Genomic DNA, 26,728 nt, shown 5'->3' with positions numbered 1-26,728 from the left:
ACATACTATATTAAATTATAGCAATAAAATCATAGCCTGACTAATCATCCTTTTTTTTTTTTAAGATTTTTATTTTATTCATTCATGAGAGACACAGAGAGAGAGGCAGAGACACAGGCAGAGGGAGAAGCAGGCTCCACGCAGGGAGCCCGACACAGGACTGGATCCCGGGTCTCCAGGATCACACCCTGGGCTGAAGGTGGCACTAAACCGCTGAGCTACCAGAGCTGCCCTAATCATCTTATTTTGTCCCAATAGAACATTTAGTATCTTTGTGACCCTGCATAAGTTACTTAACATCTCTGTGCTTCAGTTTTCTTGTCTGTAAAATGGAGATTATTTTAGCACTTAGATGAGAATCTGGAGTATAAGCTTTGAATACATGTTACCACTTATTACCTCAAGAGAAGCTGTGATCTTTGTGTTCTTTCTATATGAACAGACTGATCATTGTTTTTTTTGTTTTTTTTTAAGATTTTATTTATTTATTCACGAGAGACACAGATTGAGAGAGAGGCAGAGACACAGGCAGAGGGAGAAGCAGGCTCCATGCAAGGAGCCCGATGTGGGACTGGATCCCGGGACTCCAGGATCACGCCTTGGGCCAAAGGCAGGCGCCAAACCGCTGAGCCACCCAGGGATCCCTGACCATTGTTTTCTAAGAAAGCTGACGAATTTTGCTTCCAAAACCCTCTGCTCTAGTCTACCCCTTATTAATATTTTAATACATTATTTTATCAGATTTGCTTATCCCTAGACAAAGAACTTGGCTCTGAAGACATTAAATTTGGGGCAGTAAAGTCATTAATGGGTTAATGCTTATTTTTATTATAAGCTTGATGTCAAAGAAACCACACACACACACACACACACACACACACACACACACACGCAAACTATATATCCAACTACCAACTGTCAGGAAATACAAAGAATAGAAGAATGTATTAATCACTCTACACCATGAGTATGTGGTCAGCAAAACCCAGACCAAAGAATCTGTAGAGAAATGACCCTGCTTTTTCAACAAAAAATTGTAAAGGAAAGAAAAGAAAGGGGAAGGGGGAAACTTTGCGACATAAAGTCACTTCATAGATTTATCAACCAGTCATATAAACACACAAATATTTGATATTAAAATGTTACTGTTATTTTTAGATGTGATAATAAATACTCTCTATGTGTATTTTTAAAGAACTTTTATCTTTTTAGAGATGTGTACTAAAGTATTTACAGATAAAATGATATGAAGTCTAAAATTTGCTTCAAAATTACAGTGGGCTGGCTAAGGAGGGAGCTGAAACAAGAATGGCCATGTATCTGGAATTGTGGCAGCTGGATGGTAAATTAGATTATTTTCTATGTTTGTACTACTCTGTTTCTGTATATGTGCAACAATTTCTACAATTAAAAATTTTCAAATGCAAACTATACTCATAAAAATACATTTATATGGATAATAGTGTCTACAGACTGGATATTTTTTGTTTTTTCTTTTACTCTAAAAGGAGCACAGAGGAAGAACCTATGTTTTCAAACTTAGGGAAATCCAAGCCAGGTTTAACCTCACTTCTGTGGTTTCATAGAACACAACTGATACTGTTCCCCTGGTTTTTGCTCTGTCCCTCACCACAGGAGACAGAATTAGTAGTTACAGAAAAAGAAGCAGACAGAGAAAATGAAGAAATAAGAAAAAGAGGAAAAAAGGAAGAGAAATACAGGAAAAATGAGGGGGAAGGATAATAAAAATTCAACTATATATTAAGAAAAAATTTCTGCAAAAAGCATAAGATGGAATATTTGATAGAAAAAGAAAATGAAAGTGATCATGGTGCAAGAGGGTAGGGTACCCCAAAACAAACCATTCTACTTTACCTTTATACTTAGAGATACTCAAATATTAACACCCTATCTAATTAATCTCTAGCTAGCTATTTATTTATAGATTTATTTAGTTATTTAGTTATTTGAGAGACAGAAAGAGTGAGTACATGCACAAGTGGGCAGGGGGAGGCAGGGAGAGGCAGGGGGAGAGGGAGAAGCAGGCTCCTCCCTGAGCAGGAAGCTCAATGCTGGGCTTGATTCCAGAACTCCAGGTTCATGACTTAAGCTGAAGGCAGACGCCTAACCAACTGAGACACCTAGGCACCCAGACATCCCTAATCTCTAGCTATTTAAATCATGAAACCATCATTAACATGAGGATGGCTTTTCACTCAAGCAAGATCTCCACATTGCCAAGTTTTTAGATGACATCCCCTTCATTCCTCCTTCTTATAAACAGCTCTACAGAAGGAAATGTTTAGAAGGTAAATCTGGCTCATTTAATCTTTTTAAGCAAAATACAAAAAGAAATTTCAGCTTTTCAGTTATTAATAGTTCACTGAACAAAATTTAATCTTATTTCTCTAAGAAGTTCATATAAACTGTCTCTATGCATGTGTTATAGTACCATCATGATAACTATGATCAAACCTGTACAATTCTCAAAAAGTGCTGATCATGTATATAAATGTATCCAAGAATTTCAAATAGAGTTGGCAATTCAACCCTTACCCAGCCTCTAATATAAACTTTTTTTTTTCAATATAAACTATTTTTTAAAAATCACTCAACATTATAGGGGAGTCTGGGTCAATTAAGCATCCAACTCTTGATCTCAGCTCAGGTCTTGATCTCGGGGTCGTGAGTCTGAGCCCCATGTTGGGCTCCACACAAGGTATGGAGCCTACATAAAAATAAATAAGTAAATTTAAAAAAATCATTCAACATTACAGAATATATTCTCATGTACAAATTCTTTTTGGCTATTATTATATTTCAAAAGTGTGACTTTACTTACAGTCAAAAAAAGACTGTCTCAATATCCTTTGATTAAGCAATTTAAAAATATGTATTAAGTTACATATGCATTAAAGAAAAATTAAAGAACAGAAGAAAATACAGTAAAAATACTACAGTTATCCCTAAGTAGTAAAATATTATGGGTGATTTTTAAATTTAAACACTTTTATTTTCCTCCATACTCCAGATTTTCTAGAATACATATTAATTTTACATAGAAAAAATGGCCATCTAAAAAACTGCAGTATTATTTTAAAAGTTCAATTTTAACTTGCAAAGCATTTGAATATTATTTGGAAGAAAAACAGACACAGTGAAATGCTAAATAGAAATGAATCAGAAGCCTTACTTTTGTGCATTAGCAAAACATGGAATGTTGTACAGCTACAAATCTGATTAATTCTGGCCCATTTTACGAAATAACTTATCTCTTAACTGAGGTATGCTTAACTTCCTCCATATTTAAAGTATCTTACAAATGGTGAGTCACAGACTTATATCTATTTAACCCTATTTTTAAGGTCAAGATACAGGATTAAGAAAATTGAAAAAAATTATCTTCTTAAATATGAAACAATTTTTTTCTGAGGGATGCATGGTAATCTGCCATTTATTAAATAATGACATAAGGATATTCATATTTATTCTTAGGGCAGAAAAAATTTAAATTTGGGATTTGAAGCATAATTACTTTTTTTCTTAACTGAAGTAAAGCTTGAATCCAGAGCTCTCTTAATAATCTGAGGTCTATAATGACCAACACAGATGGTGTTCTTTGTCCTCCTAGGTATATGTGACTAATACATGCACAACACTGAACAATAATACACAAACACTGGTCACTGTATAGAATTGACCCGATGTGTTTCAATAACCATGGTGCTCTTGCTTCTTACTTTAGACAGTATTTGTAATTCCAAACACTGGATTAAAATTAACATTTAATATGTGAATTTTGAATATATAAGAGTAGGTTTTACAAATTTAAATAATTAATGACCCCTTACTTATCACCCCCCACCCTCCAGTAACTGTCAGAACTTACAAAAGTCCGTATTCATTTTAGTTGAGTTGGTTACTTAAAATCGAGAACCAAAGACTTAACTCTAACCAAAAATGAAACTGTGGAAGGAAGGTAAGCTTTTAACAAACATTTAGATCTAAATCTAGTTGCTGGGCAATTTAACCAGAAATAACATGATGACTAACAATTATTAGAGAGGCAGCAGAAAGAATTTATTTCTAATATTCTGACATTAAATGTATTTTAAGTTGCACGTCTAGGGATCCCTGGGTGGCGCAGAGGTTTAGCACCTGCCTTTGGCCCAGGGCGCGATCCTGGAGACCCGGGATCGAATCCCATGTCAGGCTCCCTGCATGGAGCCTACTTCTCCCTCTGCCTGTGTCTCTGCCTCTCTCTCTCTCTCTCTGTGTGACTATCATGAATAAATAAATAAAATCTTAAAAAACAAAATAAGTTGCACATCTAGTGTTTGTATCTTTAAGAGTTTACTTGGAAAGAGGATTGTTATCCTCTCTCTACCCTTTTTTGTAGGAATTCCAAAGTTAGGATGCTTCTGAAGACTCTGTTACTCTTTTCTGCTTATATATATAAGTAGAAATATTTAATCACTCAAAGAAATCTTTTTTGGGGTGCCTGGGTGGCTCAGTTGGTTAAGCATCTGCCTTCAGCTGAGGTCATGGTCTCAGTGTCCTGGGATTGAGCCCCGCCTCAGGTTTCCTGCTCAGTGGGGAGTCTGCTTCTCCTCCCTCTGTCCCTCCCCTGCTCAAGCATGTGTGCTCTCTCTCTCCCAAATAAATAAATAAATAAAATCTTAAAAAAAAAATGAAATCTCTCTTATTTGCAAGTTTTCTCAGGTGTTTTATTCTTTTTTTTTAAGTTTTATTTAAGTAGTCTCTATACCTAATATAGGTCTTGAACTTAAAATCCTAAGATCAAGAGTTGCACACTCTTCCAACTGAGCCAGCCAGACACCCTCAGGTGTCTTGTTTTAAATAAAAATCCTGCAGACTGACATTTACTTACAGTATTGTAAAGCTTATCAAACTCCGCATATCTCCTGAAGACAAACCACTCACTCCTACCCACTGAGACCAGAACTTTATAAACCTGTGGAAATAAAAAACAGTATAATAAAACTTGATTGCAAAAAAAAAAAATTCATTAGCGATTTAATAGGTGAATAATCTGTTTTTATTCTCATAAAATTGATACTAGACATTCATGTTTATACACGATTCTCTAAAATACATAAGGATATCGGCTGAAAGACTTCTTGAAAGGAGATTTTTATATTTTTAGGAGACATTTCATTTTTAAAATGTTAAGAAATAGTTCCATATATTTCAAGAGAATAACACAACGAACACCTGTGAACTCATTCAGATGTTCTGAATTCTAACATTTTGCCACTTATTTCATACTTTTTCCCCCAAAATTACACAATAGATTGAATTGATGCCATTCTCCTTTCTTCCTCAGCAATAACCATTATCCTGAAATTATAAAGCATTTTCAAAAGGATGCCTAGCACATAGTAAAGACTCAGTTATTAGTTCTCTTTCCAGGTCATCTTGTACACAGTATTTTTCACACTAGGAATTTATCCTCAGACTTCCTATACTACCATCTTTCATGTGATTAATATTTTCATATATACATAACTCCATATAACCATAGTCAAGAACAAGTAAGAAGAACAAACATTACAACCCCTAGAATATACATGAGAAAATGATGGCCCAAAAAAAGCTGAAAAACTTGCCCAAATTCACAGACTTATGAGACTGAAATTTAAATCTTCTAACCCTTTATGTACTACAACCAGTATCAAATCAACAATTATAATACAGAATTCTCTTAATTCATCCCATCCCATATTCTCAGAGTATAATTCAACATAGCAATGTAGAGAAAAGAGTTTGGGACCCCAATGGTCTGTGTCATTTCTTTTTTTCTTTTTTAAAGATTTGAGAGAGAGAAAGAGAAAGAGAGAGAAGCACACAGAGTAGGGAGAGGCAGAGGGAGAGGGAGAGAGTCTTAAGCAGATGCTACACTGAGCAAGGAGCCCAATGAGGGGCTTGATCCCACAACCCTGAGATTATGACCTGAGCTGAAACCAAGAGTCAGACACTTAACCAACTGCAGGGGAAAGGGACAAATAATAACAATCCAGGTATTTGAGGAAAAACTCACTGATATATGATTTGGGTTAGGAATTATAGAGATAGGAATTGCTTTGGGGTTTACAATACAGTTGTCCACAGTCTACTAGACAACAGAGTAAACCAGGTTTATTTTTAGAAGATGGGCATACAACTATGTATAAACTATCCTTTCCCATAAAAGATTGAAAGCTACATTCACAAACTTATAGTTAGATAATATGGTGAAGCACCTCTCTGATACTGTATGTGATTATAACATACAAATTTTATAGCACTAGGTAAGATATGATCACATTAACAAATGCACATTGAGAATGTAAAGCCACAGTCCTCTGTGAGAGGAAGAATAAAGTCTCACCTGGAAGGGTCTTGGTATCAATCACCTGAGTTAAGTGATGAATTACTTACACTGAAAAAAAAGAGCACTCAGGCACTCTACATGAGCTACATGTGGTGGTGGGTGGTAATACGGCACTTCCAGTCTTAACCAAGAAGGCATCAAGTTGTCTTACAGGAAGCTATTGGATATATGATACCAGATTTGTTTGTAAGACGACACTACTCACAAGGAAAGAATGCAGAAGTAGAGGATAAAGCAGCTGGTCAAGGTGCCAATGAAGCTGTACCATCTAAGATTAGACTACAGATTTATCTCATAGAGTACTCAGGATCAGACAGGATCGGAAGCAGGACTGCTATCAAAGGATCAGAAACCTAAGTTTAGATGATTGCAAGCTTCTTCAGTTATTTATGCTGGCTTCCTAGTTGTGGTAAGGTGGCTTCCCGTGGTTACCCAAGTAGAGCCAAGACAAGAACCCACAAATGGGTTCCAGACTGAAGCAGCTCTGCTGCAAATATGTTTATAGGAACTAAGATAAAGCCACCTGAAGTTACTAATCAGCACTATGACTTATGAACAAGGGCCTATTTTTTTTAAAAGACTTTATTTATTTAGGAGAGAGAGCATGAGCAACCAGGAGGAGGGGCAGAGGAGAAGCACACTCCCTGCCAAGCAGGGAGCCCAATAAGGGGTTCGATCCCAGGACCCCAGGATCACAACCTGAGCCAAATGCAGACACTTAACCAACTAAGCCATCCAGGTGCCTCCAGCAAGGGTTTATTAAGTCAGTTCTTTTTTTTTTTTTTTTAATTTTTATTTATTCATGATAGTCACACAGATAGAGAGAGAGAGGCAGAGACACAGGCAGAGGGAGAAGCAGGCTCCATGCACCGGGAGCCCGACGTGGGACTTGATCCCAGGTCTCCAGGATCGCGCCCTGGGCCAAAGGCAGGCGGTAAACCGCTGCGCCACCCAGGGTTCCCTAAGTCAGTTCTAATAAAACACCAATAGGTAAAAACAAACTCTTCAAATTTTAAAAAACACTTTCATTTGCCAAAGAAGCACAAGAATTCACAGAAAGCAGTACAATGCTTATTACAATATAAAATTACTTGTTTTTTATTTTTTAAAAAGATTTTATTTATTTATTCATGAGAGACACAGAAAGAGAGAGAGAGGCAGAGACACAGGCAGAGGGAGAAGCAGGCTCCATGCAGGGACCCCAATATGGGACTCGATCCCAGGACTCCAGGATCACACCCTGGGCTAAAGGCAGGCGCTAAACCGCTGAGCCACTCAGGGATCCCTACTTGTTTTTTTAAAAAAGATTTTATTTATTTAAGAGAGCACGCATGCACAAGCATGAGCAGGGGAAGGAGCAAAGGAAGCAAGCTCCCTGCCAAGTAGGGAGTCAGAAGTGGGGCTCGATCCCAGGACTCCAGGATCATGATCTGAGCCTGATGCTTAACCAACTTAGCCCCCTGGGAGCCCCAAAATTATGTTGTTGTTTTTTTTTAAGTATTTCCTTATTTCCTATCTTACCCTACCAGAATCTAAGTTCCTTGAGAGGAAAGGCTGTATCATTCTTGCTACCTACCATATCCCATGTCTAGAACAGTACCTACACGACACAGAAACTCAATGACAATTTGTGGAATGGATTAATGAAAGTATAATTGAAACTTGATTTAAGACATCATAGAAGGCAATGCATCTCTCTGTTAGAAGCTTCACAGTATAGAGCTATATAAAAGATAACTAGAGTACAAAAATACTAGCAAATAGCAAATAATACAACATCTATTTATGTTCCCAAGTATGACACAGGCATCTGGGACCTGCTGAAGCTCAACACAGAGTCTGTGTTGGGTAAGGTGGAGTCTGTGTTGACTAGAACTGAGGTTCTTTTTTTTTTTTTTTTTTTTAAGATTTAATTTATTTATTCATGAGACACACACAGAGAGAGGCAGAGACCTAGGCAGAGGGAGAAGCAGGCTCCTTGCAGGGAACCCGATGTGGGACTTGATCCTGGACCCCAGGACCACGCCCTGAGCCAAAGGCAGACGCTAAACCGCTGAGCCACCCAGGCGTCCCCTAGAACTGAGGTTCTTGAGGACTTCCCTGTAGCAATCAGTAACTAACATGTGAACTTAGTATTACTTTTCATTCAACATCAATTCAACAAATACTTTTTAATATCCATCTCTGTTCTGGGTACTGATAAAGCAATAGTGAGGGAAGTTCTTATTTCAAAGGCCCTTGCATTCTAGTCTATTCTAGTAATAAATAAATACAAAATGTGTCAGGTAGTGATAATGCTATTAAAAAATTAAATAGGGTAGGGGCACTTCAGTAGCTCAGTTAAGCATCTGACTCTTGATCTCAGCTCAGGTCTTGATCTCAGAGTTGTGAGTTCAAGCCCTGCACTGGACTCCATGCTAGGTGTGGAGCCTATACTAAAAAAAAACCAGGGGGATGCCTGGGTGGCTCAGTCGGTTAAGCATCCATCCGACTTGTTTTTTTAAAAGATTTTATTTATTATTTATGCATGAGAGACACAGAGAGAGAGAGAGAAAGAAAGGCAGAGACAGGCAGAGACACAGGCAGAGGGAGAAGCAGGCTCCATGCAGGGAGCCTGACGTGGGACTCGATGGAGGGCAGCGCCGGTGGCCCAGCAGTCTAGTGCCACCTTTGGCCCAGGGCGTGATCCTGGAGACCCAGGACTGAGTCCTGTGTTGGGCCCCCTGCATGGAACCTGCTTCTCCCTCTGCCTGTGTCTCTGCCTCTCTCTCTCTCTCTCTCTCTCTCATGAATAAATAAAATATTTAAAAATTAATTAATTAATTAATTAAAATAAGAAAAAGATTAAAAAAGGTAAGCAGGACAGAGAGTGAAAACAGTAGGATGGGGTGTTAAGATACTATTTTATAAAGTATGGTCAGAAAAAGCCTCTCTACAAAGGCAACATTTGATAATCTGAAGCAAGGAAATGAATAAGGTGATCTGGAGAGGGCCTTTGAGTATGCAGGGGACAGCTGTGGGACAGGTGAGTAAGAGTGACGTTATAGGCTTCCCTGCACCTTTCACAAAAGTCAAAAAAATACCTCTACCAAGAAAAGTACATGGACAGTGAGATAACCCACTGCCTATATTTGCTATATTTGAACTTCCATTAAATTTGGCAAGAGCGGGCACCTGGGTAGTTCAGTGATTGAGCGTCTGCCTTTGGCTCAGGTCATGATCCTGAGGCCCTTGGACCAAGCCCCACATCAGGCTCCCCCCAGGAAGCCTGCTTCTCCCTCTGCCTGTGTCTCTACCATTATCTCTCTCTCATGAATAAATAAATAAAATCTTTTAAAAAAATTGATATGAGGCTATGCCCTTGAAGGAGAGAATGCTCAAAGGTAAAAAAATAATTAAAAAAAAAAAAAAAGAGAGAGGGAAGGAAAAAACCTTCACACACACTCCACTATTTTACTGAGGTATATGGACCTCTTGTTTACCATCGATGTGATGTTTCTAAGACTTCCTTATAAGATTATGGAATAAATGCACAATGCTTAAGATACTGCTGCAACAGACACTGAGCAGAGGCAAATGGCCAGATACAATGCAGTCTCTACTTTGGGCTTTGGTATAGGATATGGAGGTACATTTATTAAGAAACAGAGAACAGAGGACAGAAGAAGAGAGGTTATTTCCAGCTCCTTAACTGGGATTCTGGGAGAAAAGTGTCATTTGGGGCTCCAGCCCTACCTAGTTAAGAAGGGAGACTGGAGTGGTCAGACCAAAGGGTTCAGTTTAACTCCTCAATTTTCCATTGTGACATGAACTCTGAGTTGAAAGTCATTTGTCATGGGATGCACCTGGCAGGAGCCAGGAGATCCCCAAGTCAGAGGCTGAGGTAGACCACTTGAGTCAAGAGCAGTGAAAGCAATGGCAGAGCCTCAGTAGGGTCAACAGCCATCAAGAGCTAAGGAAAGCTGAGTCAGCAGTGAGTCACCACCACTGTGGCCAAGCCAATGAAGAACAGATCACAAATCAGTTGATCGACTGTAGATGCCAGCAATGAATGCCAACAAAATGTCCAGGGCTAGATCAGGTCAACCACAGCTGGCTGTCTGCCAGACCAGTCACTCTACACCCGGGACAGCAAAGATCTAGAGGGCTAACAAAAATACAAGAGCCTTCGGCAGGCTACCATGAAGTCAGTCACTGACTCAACAAAATACCATGAAAGGGGACACCTCTCTACCCATAAACTGCAACATCAAATTGGAGAAGTGTGTGTTCAAGTGGGAGAAAGAGAGCAGAATGAAGACAGCCCAAGCATTTTAACTTAAAGGAACTGCTTAAATTTTAGCTCGAAGTAAGTGTTATACAGAATTGGCTTAATTTCTTCATAGCATTCAGCAGGTGGGAGCTTACAAGGAAGAGCAGATCAGTTACAGACAAGATAACTGATACTGTTTCAGGGGGAGGAGGGCAGGCGATCTGGGAATGTACACACAAACAGGACTACTGGAACTAAATACAGCATGCTTCATTACACTAATTAGAGAAATGGCTACTCTCCAATAATAGTCACTGATACAATGATCCAGCAAACATTCATTGTCCTTATTCTTTATTGTTCTATAGTAGATACTACCGTGATAAAAAGTAAAATTAGAGATCGACTAATCTTGCCTTTCAGGTAAAAAAAAAAACCTTTCAGGTGGAAAAAAAAGATAAAATACTGGATTAAACATTTTTTAAAAACTGAGGTATAAAATGATTAATGTCATAAGAAAGATGCTGTGGAAATTACAAGACAGTCAGTGGTTCTTAATATGGGATCAATGACTTCTGGAGTCCATTAACCTGACAATGCATGCAAAATTGCAAGCATGTTTGTAGATCATTGTGTTTGCACATTTTCTGGTGAGAGGATCTATTAGGGTTCCAAAAGCTTCTCCAAGGGTAAACAGGGAAAAGTCTGAAAAGGAGACTATATTCTGTTACAGTACAAAGGGAAGACTGTGGAGGATATATCATTTGAAAGATAAGTAAGGTCTGGATATGTGGAAACATGGGGAGGATGTTCTGGTTAAGGAAGAACAAAAGGAGAAATGGAAATATTCTCTATTCCATTGTCCTCCATATGCTTTATATTACATACTTACAGTAAACCTCTTCTTCTTCTCTCTGTGTTCATCAGAGCTGGGAATGCTTACACTTGGGCAGCTTTCTTTGTAGTCCATGGTATAATCCCTTTGGGTTTATTGCCTCAAAAGGACACCAAAAAATGAGTCCGAAGAAATAGCAGAGGACAAACACAGCTAGCTAATCCAAAATATAAAACCTCTTGAGGTAATATTCAAATTCCATCATGCAACCTTAATGAACAGGAAAAAAAAAAAAGAAAAAAAACACGGATTAGCAAAAAAAATCTAAAAAAACCCAATGATTTGTCATTATTCACAGGACTCATTTTATGCTTATTCTGGGAGGAATTTACATTTGATCATATGTCTCAGCCCAGGTTAGAGATATAGTTTCTCTTATGTTTCTCTTAGCTAAATCACAATCAAACATGTGCATCCCATCTACCTTCTCTCGCTACTAAGAAATTCATATGGACTAACCCAACTTTCACCTAAAAGGGTTCTATTCTGTTAGATTTCAAGCAAGGTTTTTCAAAGTATGTTTTTCAACTTTTTTTTAAAGTTTATTCATTTAAGTAATCTCTACACCCAAGGTGGAGCTTGAACTCACAACCCTGAGATTAAGAGCTACGTACTCTTCCGACTGAGGCAGCCAGGCACCCCTAAAGTGTGTTTTTCAGACTTTTTGCATCAAGATGAGGTGAAGCCTGCTTCAGATTAGGATCCTATATAGTGGTAGGTAACTATTTACTTCCATTTTACATGTGAGGCAACTGAGACATGGAGATCTTAAATAAATTTGCCTATCCAGGATTTGAACCCAGGCTGTGTGGCTCCAGTCTGGACTCTTAAGCATTGTGCTATGCTATACATTCTAACAACTTTGGATAATTCTTCTGTACTGGACCCCTGATCAGAGATATTATAGATCTTCATAGAGAACAAATATAATTATGTTAATCTTATCATTCACCCAAGGACAAAGGGCTCAAAATGTCAAACTGAGGTCACTTCTGCTACACATATCAACCCAGACTCTCCACGGATACCAAATAACACCCATTAAGGAATTAGTTTGCCAGTTTCCCTGGTGACTAATTTTAGGAAGTCATTCTGAGAGATATAATAATTATAAATAAATTATATTCAAGTAATGATTTCAAATATCTAGTAGGAGGCATTGAATATTCAGGTATAGTGAGTTTTAATCGATTAAAAGGGCACTTCCTTGGTTTAGCGCCGCCTTTGGCCCAGGAGATCCGGATCAAGTCCCACATCAGGCTCCCTGAATGGAGCCTGCTTCTCCCTCTGCCTGTGTCTTTGGCTCGCGCGCGCGCTCTCTCTCTCTCTCTCTCTCTCTGTGTCTCTCCTGAATAAATAAATAAAATCTTAAAAAAAAAAACAAAAAACTTCAAAATAAAAAAAAGGGTGCTTCCTTTGAGATTATTCAAAACCTACTTTTCTGGATTTGATGCTGGAAATGCAGTCAAGAAAGACTTATACATAGTTGAATTAGCTGTCAAAAAAAAACACAGAAATGTAACTGGCCTCCTCCTAAGCTCAGAGTGTCCCATAAAAGCAGCTAGCTTTTTCAGCTCCCCAGTAGACCAGCCACCTGATCAAAGTCTTGCCCTGCAGTCCCAGAGCTTTACTGCTAAAGAATCACAGCGGATGGAAATTAAGCAGATGAACTTGTCCAGGAATCCCAGCGGATGGAAATTAATGCAGATGAACTTGTCCAGGAATCCCAGACCCATATCAGCCCATTCTCCATCTGTGGCAGAAGTGACAAGAGGGTGAAAGTTACAGTGCTACACATTTCACACCTATCTCTTGAGAATGTGGGACCCAGAGGATGGTAGGCCTTATTGATACCGCATTATATATGAGCTTGACTGTCTATTTGTATCTTACTGTGCATGGTCCACAGGAACAGAACTAGAGGAGAACATGATGCCTTAGACCTTCTCTTTGGAAGGGACAATAAAATATGTCATTAAGTGGCAACAGGAATAGATGAGGAGGAAAGAGCTGGGAAGCAGGATAAGCGGTTTCATACAAGGTACCCAGGGGACATGAATAGTACACAATTAAGTATAGAGCCCAGCACTTATGGGGATGCCAATTCTTCACTGCCTATTCCCACCACCCTTCATTGCACCCTAACAGGAGTTAGCTCCCAAAGAACCCAGAAAGAAGTTCAAAGCTGACTCTAGAAAGGGACTGCCTTTATACCGAAAAATCTGCAGAATGTCAAAAATTTTTACCAGCAGGAGTCTGAGGAGCATATATGGGAGTACATTCAAAGGATGTTAGACCAAGGAGGACTAAATATGAGATTACTGTGATCCTATACATGGTGACAAGTATATCCTATCAATTTTTCTCCGGTCCTTCTCCAAGACCTACAGCCATTCATAAAGGTGACTGCCCACTGGGGAAAGAGAAATGTATAGCCTTTCCAAGGGTTATTAGACACTAGGTCTAAACTGACACTAATCCCGGGAGATCCAAAACATGGCTCACCAGTCAGAGGACCTATCTCATTCCAGAAAAGAGATGAGTGATGAAGTCAACCCTGATATCTCATGGTGGGTACAATGGGACAACAGGCCCATCCTGTGGTTATGTCCCAAGTCCTAAAATTTTTGTGCAAACGGGATATACTTAGGAATTGCCCAAGTCCCCGCAATGGTTCCCTCTCCTATGTCATAAAAGTCATATAGAACAAAGGGCCATGAAGAAGCCCTTGGAACTCTTCTCCTCTCCTCACTATGAAAGTAAACCAAAAGCTGTACCATATCCATGGGATAAGCTCAGAAATCAGTACTACTATCAAAAAACTTGAAGGATATAGCAGCACTGATTCCTGTTCTATCTCCTTTTAACTTGCCTGTTTACCTGGACCAAAGCCAGAAAGATCTTGGAACATGACAGCAGATTACTATGACTTTGATCAGATGGTGAGGCCAATCATGGCTGCACTTCTAAATGTGATCCTTCTTGCTGGAGAAAATGAGCATAACGTCTGATATCTGGTAGTAACTATTGACCTGGCAAATGTTTTCTTTTGTATCATCACCAATAAGGATAATACGATGCAATTTCCCAACTGCCTGAAATAGTAGTGCGTCTTCAATGTTTTACCTAAGGGCTATTTCTACACTGTCATAATATAGTCTGGAAAGACCTTGATCATCTCAGTATTCCAAAGATCACTACACTGGTTCATCACAGTTATGGCATTATGTTAACTGGATCTGGTGAACAAGAAGTAGCAAGCACTCCATACCTTTGTAAGATACACATACAGGCCAGAGGATGGAGGATAAAACCCATGGAAGTTAGGGATCTACCACATTGGTTGTTCCTATGGCTCCAGAGGACTGAGGCTGGATATCCCATCTAAAGTAAAACTGCCACACTTGGTACTATGTTCGCTAAGAAGGAGGTAACACAACTGGTGAGCTTCATATTTTGATATGCTGCTCTGACTTATATCCTGGGGAACCCATAAGGCTGCCAGTTTTTACTGGGGCCTGATTCAAGACAAGATTCTTCAGCAATAAAAGCTGCCCTGACTCTTGGGGCTATGCCTTAGCACACCCACTAGTACTACTAATGATACAGCAGGCAGGGATGGGGTAAGGGGCCCCTGACAAGCATCAAGAGAATAAGAGTTATGGACTCCTTAGGGTACTGTCAATAACTTTTGTCCATTTGGTTCTTGGCTTGCTACTAAGCTGAAGTAAAGATTATATACCTGCCCATGGGAAATCAAAGTCAAGAAACTGTGTATTAAAAACAGCCCATCATGAACAGTATTATCTGACCCACTGAATCATAAAACCAGACTGTACAAAAGCGTTCCACTTGATATGTTAAAAGCAAGACTAGGGGATCCCTGGGTGGCGCAGCGGTTTGGCGCCTGCCTTTGGCCCAGGGCGCGATCCTGGAGACCCGGGATCGAATCCCACGTCGGGCTCCCGGTGCATGGAGCCTGCTTCTCCCTCTGCCTATGTCTCTGCCTCTCTCTCTCTCTCACTGTGTGCCTATAATAAATAAATAAAATTAAAAAAAAAAAAAAAAAAAAAAAATAAAAGCAAGACTAGGCCTGAGCAGTTCTGGAAGGCACAAGTAAACTACAGAACACCTGGTACTTGCAGCATCTTCCTTTTTAGCTCTCAACACATGCTCCCAGGGAGGATCCTATGACCAGTTAGCAGAGGAGAGAAAAGACATGTCCGATTATGAACAGACATGTATGGTATGTTAGTTCCAACCAGAAAGAAGACAATGTTGCCCTATTCACAGATGGTCCTGAAAGAGTGGTGAAGGGAAATCTTCCCAAAGTGGGCAGAATTCTGAGCAGTATATGTGGTGTCAGGAGAAATGCATGCCCAAGGTATATATCAATGCTGACCTGTGGCCAGTGGTTAATGGATGGCTCACTTGTAAAAGAGTTGGAAAGGACAAGATCCAATTGTTTTTTAAAGGGGAGAATATATTCCCATAAGTTGTACTTTCATCTTTTTCTTAATCAAATTTTTTAAAAGTTTAAAAGAGGGAGGGGTTTGCAGATGCATGTAGATGAACTTTTCAATACAGCACAGAATGTAAAAAACATTTGTGTCCTACATAAAAGCTCACTGAAGAGAGACTCTCAATAATCAGGTAGTCAAGATGACTGCTCCTATGGATGTCAGTCAGCCTCTTTCCCAATCACCCATTGCTTGCTCAATGAACCCAAGACAAAGTAGCTAAGGCAGTATTTCTTTGTCTAACGCCTTTGACCTGACAGTTTATGGGTTACTTGGAAGGAGTGGAAGTTAGCTGTGAAAGTTAGATTATTTTAACTGGTTAGATGACTTAGCAGCAAAAAGTTGTTGAAGGTATTTACCAAACTCAGATCTAACACTTCTGGGAGCTCATGAGCATCCTGAGAGAATCAGTCTATTAGACCTCAAAAAGAAGTTGGACTTATTTTCCACTGTGACTTGGCCTGAACTGCATGGGATCCAAAATTCTGAAGTACAGAAATATCTGAGAAAATGAAATCACTCTTTCAGAAGCAATTCACTCATTTTGGTGCTGAATCACAGCTTACGCTTCTTTGCTTGCTTTTGATGCTTATGCACGGAAGATTCCTGAATGATCAAGATCTGTCATATCTATGTCACTCAGTTTCTGGAGTACTCCGTTCAATCTCTGGGCAATGTCTGTGTTTTCACCGCTCAGTGACTATACTTCATTTTGTTGACATGGAGACCCATCATCAACAACATAAACTTAGTATCAGAACTGCGATGGTCCCTGACTGAATGTACCCTCAGTTCTCAGACTGAATTGGCTGAATTGTGGTATCCTCCCTGATTTCATCAACAAGGATTAACTAAACCTTAGGCTAAAAACTATGTTTTTATGTGATGAAATTTGGCTCAATTACCTTCTTGAGTCACTTTTAAATTCTTCATAAAATTCATGGAGTGACTTTTGTCATTTGAATACAAAAATAATAACCATAAAAATTAGAAGCATACAGAAAGGCATGTAGAAAAAATCCATTATTTCAGCACACAACAGACATGTACAGTCAATATTTTTTGCATGTATTTCATTTTTCTGTCTATAAACATGTAAGGGTGTGACAATTTTTTATATATGTATTATGTGTATCTGTGTACGTATGTTAAATGATGGAACATACTGTTTTACAAATTAGTACTTTAAACTTCGTATTTTAATACCAATAATGATAGTGATGATTATTATTACTGTATGCTAGGCACTGGGATGACATCTAATCTTCACAGTAACCCTAGGAGATACTATCGTCACTCTCGTTTTACATGTGAGCAAAGAGACACTTAGTGGGGCTAAGTAACTGCTTAAAGTCATTGAAGCAACTGGTTGGTGGAATCAGAACTTGAAGTGGGGTCTCATTCCAGGATCTGTGATTTATTTTTTATTTTTTTTTATAAGTTTATTTATTTATTTATGATAGTCACACACAGAGAGAGAGGCAGAGACACAAGCAGAGGGAGAAGCAGGCTCCATGCACCAGGAGCCCAACGTGGGACTCGATCCCAGGTCTCCAGGATCGCGCCCTGGGCCAAAGGCAGACGCCAAACTGCTGCGCCACCCAGGGATCCCTGGGATCTGTGATTTAACATGACATTATACCCCTTTTCTTCTCAAGATACTAAATTTTCTTCTATCATAGTTTTTATTAACACTATTTTTTTAACAGTTTAAGGTTTATACTAAAATTGAGGGGAAGTTACACAGATTCCCCATGTACCTCCTGCCCCCATACAAACAAAAGGGCATAGATGGGCAACAATATGGGCTTCCTCAGGCTATCCTGATCTAGCTTATACCAGTGCTGAGCGCCCAACTTCAACAGCAAAAACCAAAATTAAGCCCTACTATGGCACCATCCCATAAGGGGAGCAGACAGCCACTTGGAGCAACATCTGTCCTCACAGAAGCCAGATTTGCCTTCCTTCCCCGAAATGCTTCTGGCCAGAAGCACCATCCATGGTTATATCATGCCTTACTTACTGTCATAAATCCTATAAACATCACATCATGCCAAGGAACACATTTAAGGCCAGGAAGTGTGACAAAAGGCTCATAACCATAGAATGTGCTAGTCTTACGTCTCTTCACTTAGAAGAAGTTGCCTAACAGAGCAATGGAATGGCTATAGAAAGCTCAGCTCTGGCACCTGCTGGGAGATAACACTGTTTAACACTGGTACTAGACCATAAGATGTGGTATACATGCTACACCAAAAGCCAATGTATGGTGCTATTGCACACAGACTCTGTTGGGCAGGAACCAAGAATAGCTCTTCTCAGTATTATCTCTAAGCAATTTCTGCTTTCTGCTGCAACCCTGGGTTTGGTGGAGGAGCGCTTCCAGTGAGGAACAGTCTAGTCCTGTTAAACTGAAAGCTAAGCCTACTCCTTAGCCATCTGTGGTTTATAAAGCCACTCAACCTAGTAAGACAGAGGTCACTGTCCCAGTCAGGTGACTGATCTGGATTTCCAGTTGGAAACTTAGATGTCATTATACGGTGTGGGGAGGAGAATTATGTCTGAATGGAAAAGATTCAATGGGGCATGTCCAACAGTACCAGTCAATGGGAAACTGGCAACTCAATAAAGATGGACTACTACAGACTTTGATCCTGTGGGAATGAAGGTCTGGAGTCCTCCACCAGTAAACACCTTTGACCAGCTACGTCCTGGAAAACGGTAGGGGAACATAAAATAGGTACTAGTTATCAGCTTGAGGCAAAAGACTAGCTACAGATGCCAAGACAATAGCAGTTTTGTTTTATCTTAGTTTTCTTCTCTGTTCCCTTCTATGAACACAGGCAGTGGTTCCAGGTGGGAGTATGAATGAACTGGATACAGTTGGCCAACAGTGACTAATTGTGTTTTCTCTGAGTTAGAAACACGAGTTTTATGCCCAAAGTACAAGAGATAATACTAAGGGACAGGAAGGGGAGGACTCTGCTGGATATCCTCTATGTCTTTTCAGATCCATCTCCACCCTGCTCCACGCCCTGGGATGCTGACCTCTACAGCCTGCATCCTATAAGCTCCATTGCCCTCTAGCTGCTGGTTGATTTCATCCCTCTGGCATGAAATGGGGAAAAGGGGATCAGGATATGTATTTGCTCATCTTGTGCCCTCCTGAACAGGCCGCAGTTTGGTAGCTAGCTACTGTGTTCCTCCAAGGCCAAAAACTCCTGAGAGACAATCTTCTGTCTTGTGACCACAACTGCTACAGGGACAAAATGATGCAATTCTCTACCTTAGTCCTTGGACTAGATTAAATTATCTAAGCCCTCTTTTCCTAACCTAGAAAATGAGGCTAGCAACACCTATTTCATATAGTTGTTTTAAGCATTTAAGTAAAAAACCTAGCTCTGTATAAGTAGTCAATAAATTGGATCTAATACATAGCAATTTGTTTCAAATTACTTTTTATTCCTTCGTTCAACAAATACTTATTAAGGATTCATTATGCGTTAACCAATAGAAAGACAAAGATAAGAGAAAATCCTACCTGCAAAGAACTTATCTGAGAATGATAAGCAATATAAAAATTTCAAAAGTTCAGTAAGCGTGATTTTAGATGTATGCATGGTACACTGTGAAAGCGCAGAGAAGGGTCGCAGATGAAGACTCTCATATTCTCAGCCTAACTAAAAATAAAGCCAGGCAGATATGGGAGTAGAAATCTGAAAAGATCACACTTGCCTGCTTCAGTTTTCTCTGGAGAAAAAGAGCTAACATCCTGTATTGGAAATGAAGATGCTGCTGTGGAGAAAACCAATGAGATTAAATCATTTACCCCTTCCCCAATAATAATAATATTATTAAAGAAAGAAAGAAATCACTTGCCCAAGCTACTATCCAGTTAATGGGCTAGGATTTAAGTCCAAATCTGTCCAACTCCAAAATCTGTATGTCCTTGTTTGCCATACCAAACTGTCTCACTTTTTTTTTTTTTTTTTTTTTTAAGATTTCATTTATTTATTCAGGAGAGATACAGAGAGAGAGGCAGAGACATAAGCAGAGGGAGAAGCAGGCTCCCTGCAGATAGTCCAATGCAGGACTTGATGCCAGGACCCTAGAATCACGACCTGACCTAAAGGCAGACACTCAACCAGTTAGCCACCCAGTTGCCCCACACTGTCTCACTTTAAATAAGGTCTTCCTTTCCTTCAAGTTAAATCAATCCAGTAACCTAACAATATTTAATATTCAATGGCTGAGCTTATTACAAGCAAGACTGTGTGACTTTTCACAAAAGCCTTACTGACAGGAAAACTGAGGAGAAACTGAAGCATAAAAGGAGAAGTAACCGGGCTCAGCTGATGGAACCAGGATTTGAACCCATGTGGTCTGACTTCAGGACTTTTACAGATTATACTACACTGCTTCTACAACAACATATGCTCTAAAGAGTCCTCTGGAAATCAATGAAGGCTCATAAATTTATTCTTAAGTGGTCAGGAGTGAAACTATGAAAAAGCAACTCCGCTATTACTATAAATGTAATCTATGTTTATTCTGTGAAACTGAAGCAATTAAAATTCTGCAAAATCATCTTATGTCCAGGCAGGGAAATAAAGCAATCAGAAGAGGACTGATATAAAAACCTCACAACTAAAAAAGAATAGAAAAAAAAAAGCTATGTGGTTCATATGGGAATACAACTTGGAATTTTGGGAGAGGTTCATAGATATGCTAGGGTTTTCAAAAGAAGAATGGAGTTGGGGGGAGGCCACTTAGCTGGCTCAGTTAGTAGGCCTTGGGACTCTTGATCTTGGGGTATTGAGCTTGAGCTCCACTTTGGGTATAGAGATGATGTTTAAAAAAAAAAATCATCTGCCTTCACTCTGTTGAAGAGTCACAATATAGTCTTGTAGATTGGTTCCCAGGGATACCTGGCTCACCTAATCTCGATATTCATCCAGTGAATCAACTCAGACAAGTCCAACATGACAAAAAGAAGCAGGTCAGATGAGAAGAGAACTTTCAGGGACCAGCCAGACTTTAGGAGGGACTGTGATTTGCAAAGGTAGACAAATAGCTAGTAAATATTATATTTATGTATAGTGGTTCTCATCAGGGGGACACTGGGCAATGCCTGGGGATATTTTTGGTTGTCACAACTTAATGGGTTTGCTAAGAGGCTACATGTCAAGGATGAGGCTAAACACCCTACAACGTACAGGACAGCCCCTACAACAAAGTTATCTAGCTCAAGATGTCAATACTGTTGGGATTAAGAAACTAATATTTATGAAGTACTAATTCTAGGCACTATTTTAAGCTTACCTTACATCTAACACATCACTTGCTTCTCATGGAGACTCATGAAGTACCTTTATCTGCATTTTACAGATGAACAAACTTAGGCTGCAAGATCCACATTCTCACACATTTTTGGGTGGCAGCACAGTAAGGTGATTACAGCTCTGACCTGAGAGCCCGGTGTGCGCACACTGTCTCTCAATTCCCCTGCATGTATTTCCTTCTTCTAAATCCATTAGCTATCAGGTTAAAGAAAGAAAGTCATGCACAGGAAAAACAGCTTTCTGATTCTGCCACCAGGAGGGTCAGGTTTGTGTAGCACTGTATCAAGATAAAACATCATATGCCAACATCTAACCAAGAGTGTGATGCAGAAGAGGCCCTGGGTATTGGCCCCAACACAAGGACAATCAGGGCTAAATTATGAAATAAGGACACACAAAAAGGATGCTATCACAGGATATAGTTTTTTTAAAAGGAAGAGAAAGTATAAAAAAAAAAACCCACTAATAGATTTAATTTTTTTTATTTTGAGGTATAAAAAATAGAAATATGGATGAAACACCATGATAGAAAACTGTCCAAATTCATGCTATGTTAAAATTTTGACGACAAATACTTCTTCAAATAGACAGCCACTGATAAAGGCTTTTTACAAATTAAGTTTTTTTTTTTTTAAAGATTCCATTTATTTATTCATGAGAGACAGAGAGAGAGAGAGAGAGAGAGAGAGAGACTGGCAGAGACACAGGCAGAGGGAGAAGCAGGCTCCACGCAGGGAGCCGGACATGGGACTCCATCCTGGGTCTCCAGGATCAGGCCCCTGGGGCCAAAGGCAGCGCTAAACCACCAAGCCACCCGGGCTGCCCCAAATTAAGCTTTTTATTTCAATTCCAGGATAGTTAACATCAGTTAAGGCTTTTTTTAAAAGCATGTTTTCCCTTCATCATTGTGCCCATCTTTTTGTCCATTATATGCAGTTACTGTCCTAGATCTTGTCCATCTTTGTTTCAGACAGCCAAAAAACTGTTTCATAAAATCCTAAGAGTCTCCAGCTTTTCACCTCTAAAATTTAAGCAGAGAAGTTCTTAACTCCATTTCTTTCACACATCACAGATACTATCTGGTACTGAACCTACCCCAAATTTCAGGACCCATACATTCTTAAGTATTACTATCCACTCTTAACTAATATGGCAGAAGGGGGTTCAGTGATTCACATTAAGGCATAAAGGGAGATTAAGAACAATACTCTTCCAGAAGGCAGGAAGCAGAGCTGGAAGAGCTAAACATTTTCTTCAGCAGGGGGACAGGACTGGGTGCTGGATGTATGGAAACAAGGGTCCTGAAGGAGGGAACTGACAAAGGAAGAGACAAAAGAAAATCCATGTACAGACCAGGGGCATGGCACACGGACTGGTCTGGAACATGGGGACAGATCCAGAGAATATGAAAAGGAACTGGGCATGGGGATGTGGGCAGGAATTACTTCTGAGAAGGGAACAGGCCAAGAGAGTTGGGTTTCATTCTAAACTACAGTAAAAGTACCTTAGAAAATTCTTACTCCAAACTAACTGGTTACCTTAATGAAAGTCTACTGTAATAGTATATACTCTGTATCTGTTTATTTCCACCTTTCAAAATACTAGCTCCAAACACATCCAATTCAAACAAAGCACATCTTTGTCACATCTGCAAATGAAATTCACTGCAGAATAGATGAGAAAAATCTAACAGGATCTGCCAATGGAAGATACATAATAACTTTCACCCTACACATATTACATGATGAATCAGTCACAACTTTTCCTGTTTTCCTTTCTTACTAATATATCCTTCCTCTAATTCCCACCCCACCCCCTCTTTGATTTTTCCCTCATTCTGCAATCACAAAGCAGTCCTGGTTTTTCCAAGGTTTATTGTATCTCTAAGTTGAGGTACCTTTTATTTATCCTGATTCTTGATAAAGAAAAGCGATATATGGGCGGAGGTGGGGGAGTGACATAAGAACTAGAAATAAAATATGTGTAAGCTATTCAATGTAGGGACACAATACAGAAGAAGAGTCTGCACCCAACAATTTGACAGGAGTATCCAAAAATCTTGACAAAAATTTCATGAGTCTCTTGGTTCTCTGAAACTGGTTCCATTTAATACTGATATTTAAGGAAAGGACTGAGTGAGGAGGTAGAAGCAACAGTTGACAGTCCTGTTTTCCAAAACTAGATTCACAGCTGCCAGACTAAGGAAGAAGGTCCTAAACTGAGTCCAACTGGTAACATGTCCCTTCACCGGTTTCAGTTCTAGATGTTACCTGCAGGTGCAATGCTCTGCTATCCTTCTCAGCCTCCTACAGCCACTGTCTTGGGCTCCCTATTACCAGAATGCCTGCCCTATTCCTGGCTTCCTACCCTTTTCCACTAGAAAGCACACTCCCAGCACATGTTCCAGGAAGATGGGAACACAGAACACCTTCAAGGATGATTCCTGGAGGACTGTGATCACTGGCAGAGTGATGGGTGGATGGAAGACTATATGAGGCCTGAGAACAACGAATGTGGAATACTGCAGGTCCTAGGAAGCTTTTCTCTGGCTGGGAAGGCTGGGAAGGCTGGGAAAACTGAGAAGGAACCAAAAACAAAACACCCAACCACCAAAGAACCCCCCATAAAGACAACAATCACCATTGCATTTCAGTCTCTTTAGAGAACCTCCAATCTGGTATCTCTGCTTTCACTCTACCCCTGCAATCCGTTATCTGCGCAGGAGCCAGGTCATTTTCCTAATCACTATAAATCTGGTATTTTCACCCCATTGTTTAAACCCTTTCCATTGTTTCCCACTGCCCTTAGAATAAAATCCAAACTCTGAATTACTGCTACTAGCTTACAAGCACCCACATGGTCTAACCTCTTCCTATCTCTCCAGCTGCATCCCAGCAGTGCCTCCCACCCCTCTACTCATCAGACTCCTATGGGAACAGCTCCCTTCCTACTTCTCACACACACCGAGCACTCTCACATCTTAGCTCTTGTGCCTGTGTCCCCTCTGCCTAGAATACTCTCCCTTCAGCTCTTCATCAGCTCTTCACACGGAGGCCTTTGTTTGAATCCCAATTCCTGCAACAAGCCTTCAGGACCACCTAACTACAGCACTCTTTCCTCAAAATAATCTGTCATCATCCTGGTTTTTTTTTTTTTTTTTTCCATTTTAGCATTTATAATCACCTAAGATCAGATATTGTTTGAGAACCTCCCCAACTAGCTTGTAGAAATTGCGACTTACGTACTGCTGGGCACTTTGTGGTACACATTTCATTTATGTTTTCAACAAACATGTGGAAGGAGGCATGTAAAAATTCCAATTTGCCAAAGTGTGTGAGATCTTCAAAGTAAGCATGATTCATCATTCCTTAATGTCTCCTGAATCATCAACTTTTCCCTCTTAACATCAATTCCATTATTAAACTTACTAATACACTACAGTATCCTAACAAAATTCTGAAAAATATAAATTTATTTAACAGATAACTTACACAGTGTTTACCAGGTACTAGAGATATGTAATTAGTCTGTGCCCCATCTTTCATTATTTGTATGAATGATCCTATCTGATGTGCACTAAGGCTTTTGAATACAGGAGAGCTCAGGATAAACACAGATGTTTATACAGTGTGATAAAGGAAACTTTACTTCGAAGCAAATATTTGCTTTTATGATTCTTTTTCTTACAGTAAAAGTTTACTGGTTAGCACATAAGAAGAAATTCCCCAAGGACAAAACTTACAACCAATTACATATTTAAAACATACTATACTTTAAGTAATAAATTAATATACTATAATTAAGTAATAAATTGTAGTATATTAGCTTTAAGTCCTGACCTTGTATTAGCTATTTATTAGTAAAAATAACATGAAGATTTTTAAAGTTTTAACATTTAAAAAATTAGGGAGATGCCTGGGTGGCTCAGCAGTTGAGCATCCGCCTTTGGTTCAGGGAGTGATCCCAGGGTCCTGGGATCGAGCTCTGCATCAGGCTCCCGGTGAGGAACCTGGCTCTCCCTCTGCCTATGCCTCTCTCTGTGTCTCAGAGAATAAATAAATAATATTTTTAGAAATAAAAAAATAAAAACTTAAAAATTAGGACTTTTATATAGATTTTCCCTACCAACTCTTTTCTACCAATAGAAACTGCAGCTTCATCCTAGGAATGGTAAAATAAATTTCGTTGACACCTGTTAACTACTGAAAATCAAAAACAAAGACAGTAAGTCAGGCTAATGCATGCCCTAGAATAGGAAAACGCCAGTCAAGGTTTGGGAGGCAACAGGAGAGAAAATTAAATTTCAGAAATGTTCTAGAGACAGGTTTTAATTTATCAAAAAAAGTCACATGTAAAATAAAAGCATTCACTGAACTGGGGTATGTGCAAGGATATGTTGGTAATGAAATCAAAGAAAATATATTAAACTAGATGCTGATATCAAGCAATAAAACCAGAAGCTTCTCACAATAGATAAATTCAAGTATCTTCTAATTCTTTTCTCTGAAGAACTAAGAGCTTCTGACATATATCTTCTCCATATATACAGGAAAATAAGAAGTATGAACATTTTATTAGTTTAAAAATAAGGGAAAGAAGGTAAACTACTTTCTGCAGACCAGAAAGAGGAAGAGAAAGTTGCCTTACCCATTTCAGAAAACAAAGCAAAGTGACAGTATTACTTGTGCGTAGAGATGCAAAAACAAAATAAAGCTTAAGAATAATTCCCCACAAGAAAATCCAAAGCTGCAGATGTTGCTCAATAAAGTCTGTCTTGCCCTAATGGTTTTCTGAGTGAGTCTGGATCTTTTTAAATTTCTGCCTGTCCAACTATGTGGGTGCTGGGCATGTTATTCTCCTTACCTCTATGAATCCAGATCGCAATATTCTCATTTGGATCTTTTTATGTAGTACTAAATTTCCCCATGCCTTCTTCCTAATTGTCCATATTGTAGAAATGATTGTTGAAGCTCAATATTTAATGATTTAAAGACCTATAAAATAGAACTTTAAGTTCACGTTTACTTAAAAAACAAAGAAGTGGGTGCTTTATTTTTCCTTAAAAAAGTAACTGGAATTTGTGTGTGCGTGATTCTTGTCCTCCGGGAGCTCATATGTAGCAAAAAAAGAAAAGATAAATGCCCAAAGAATTACAATTCAAAACAGACTGTGATAAATTCTCTAAGAAAAGCATGAAAAGTTTCTAGAATTCAGAGGAAGAAAAAAAAACACTTCCTACTGAACTTATCTAGGTATTTGGGTAGTGACGTGTGAGGGAGGATCTGAAGGATGGGCACTCAAAACAGAAAGGGCAGGAAAAGTCCT

General features: G+C 39.2%; 1 protein-coding gene across 8 annotated transcripts in view; it reads right to left on the bottom strand.

Annotated features, from left to right (window-relative positions):
- Positions 1 to 26,728, bottom strand: part of SGK3 (serum/glucocorticoid regulated kinase family member 3) — a 180,987-nt gene that overhangs the window by 60,176 nt on the left and 94,083 nt on the right. For 6 of the 8 annotated variants that reach the window (XM_049103851.1, XM_049103852.1, XM_049103850.1 and 3 more), the window contains 2 exons: positions 11,539 to 11,751; positions 4,892 to 4,975 (listed from right to left, as the gene is read on the bottom strand). In XM_049103851.1, coding sequence (XP_048959808.1) covers positions 4,892 to 4,975; positions 11,539 to 11,616 — 162 coding nt within the window. In that variant the 5' untranslated portion in view covers positions 11,617 to 11,751. The remainder of the gene's footprint in view (positions 1 to 4,891; positions 4,976 to 11,538; positions 11,752 to 26,728) is intronic. The other 2 variants (XM_049103853.1, XM_049103854.1) reach the window with 1 other exon arrangement.

Source organism: Canis lupus, chromosome 29 (genome assembly GCF_003254725.2).
Source record: "Canis lupus dingo isolate Sandy chromosome 29, ASM325472v2, whole genome shotgun sequence".
Lineage (NCBI taxonomy): Eukaryota > Metazoa > Chordata > Mammalia > Carnivora > Canidae > Canis > Canis lupus.
This window is presented reverse-complemented; position numbering and strand designations above follow the sequence as displayed.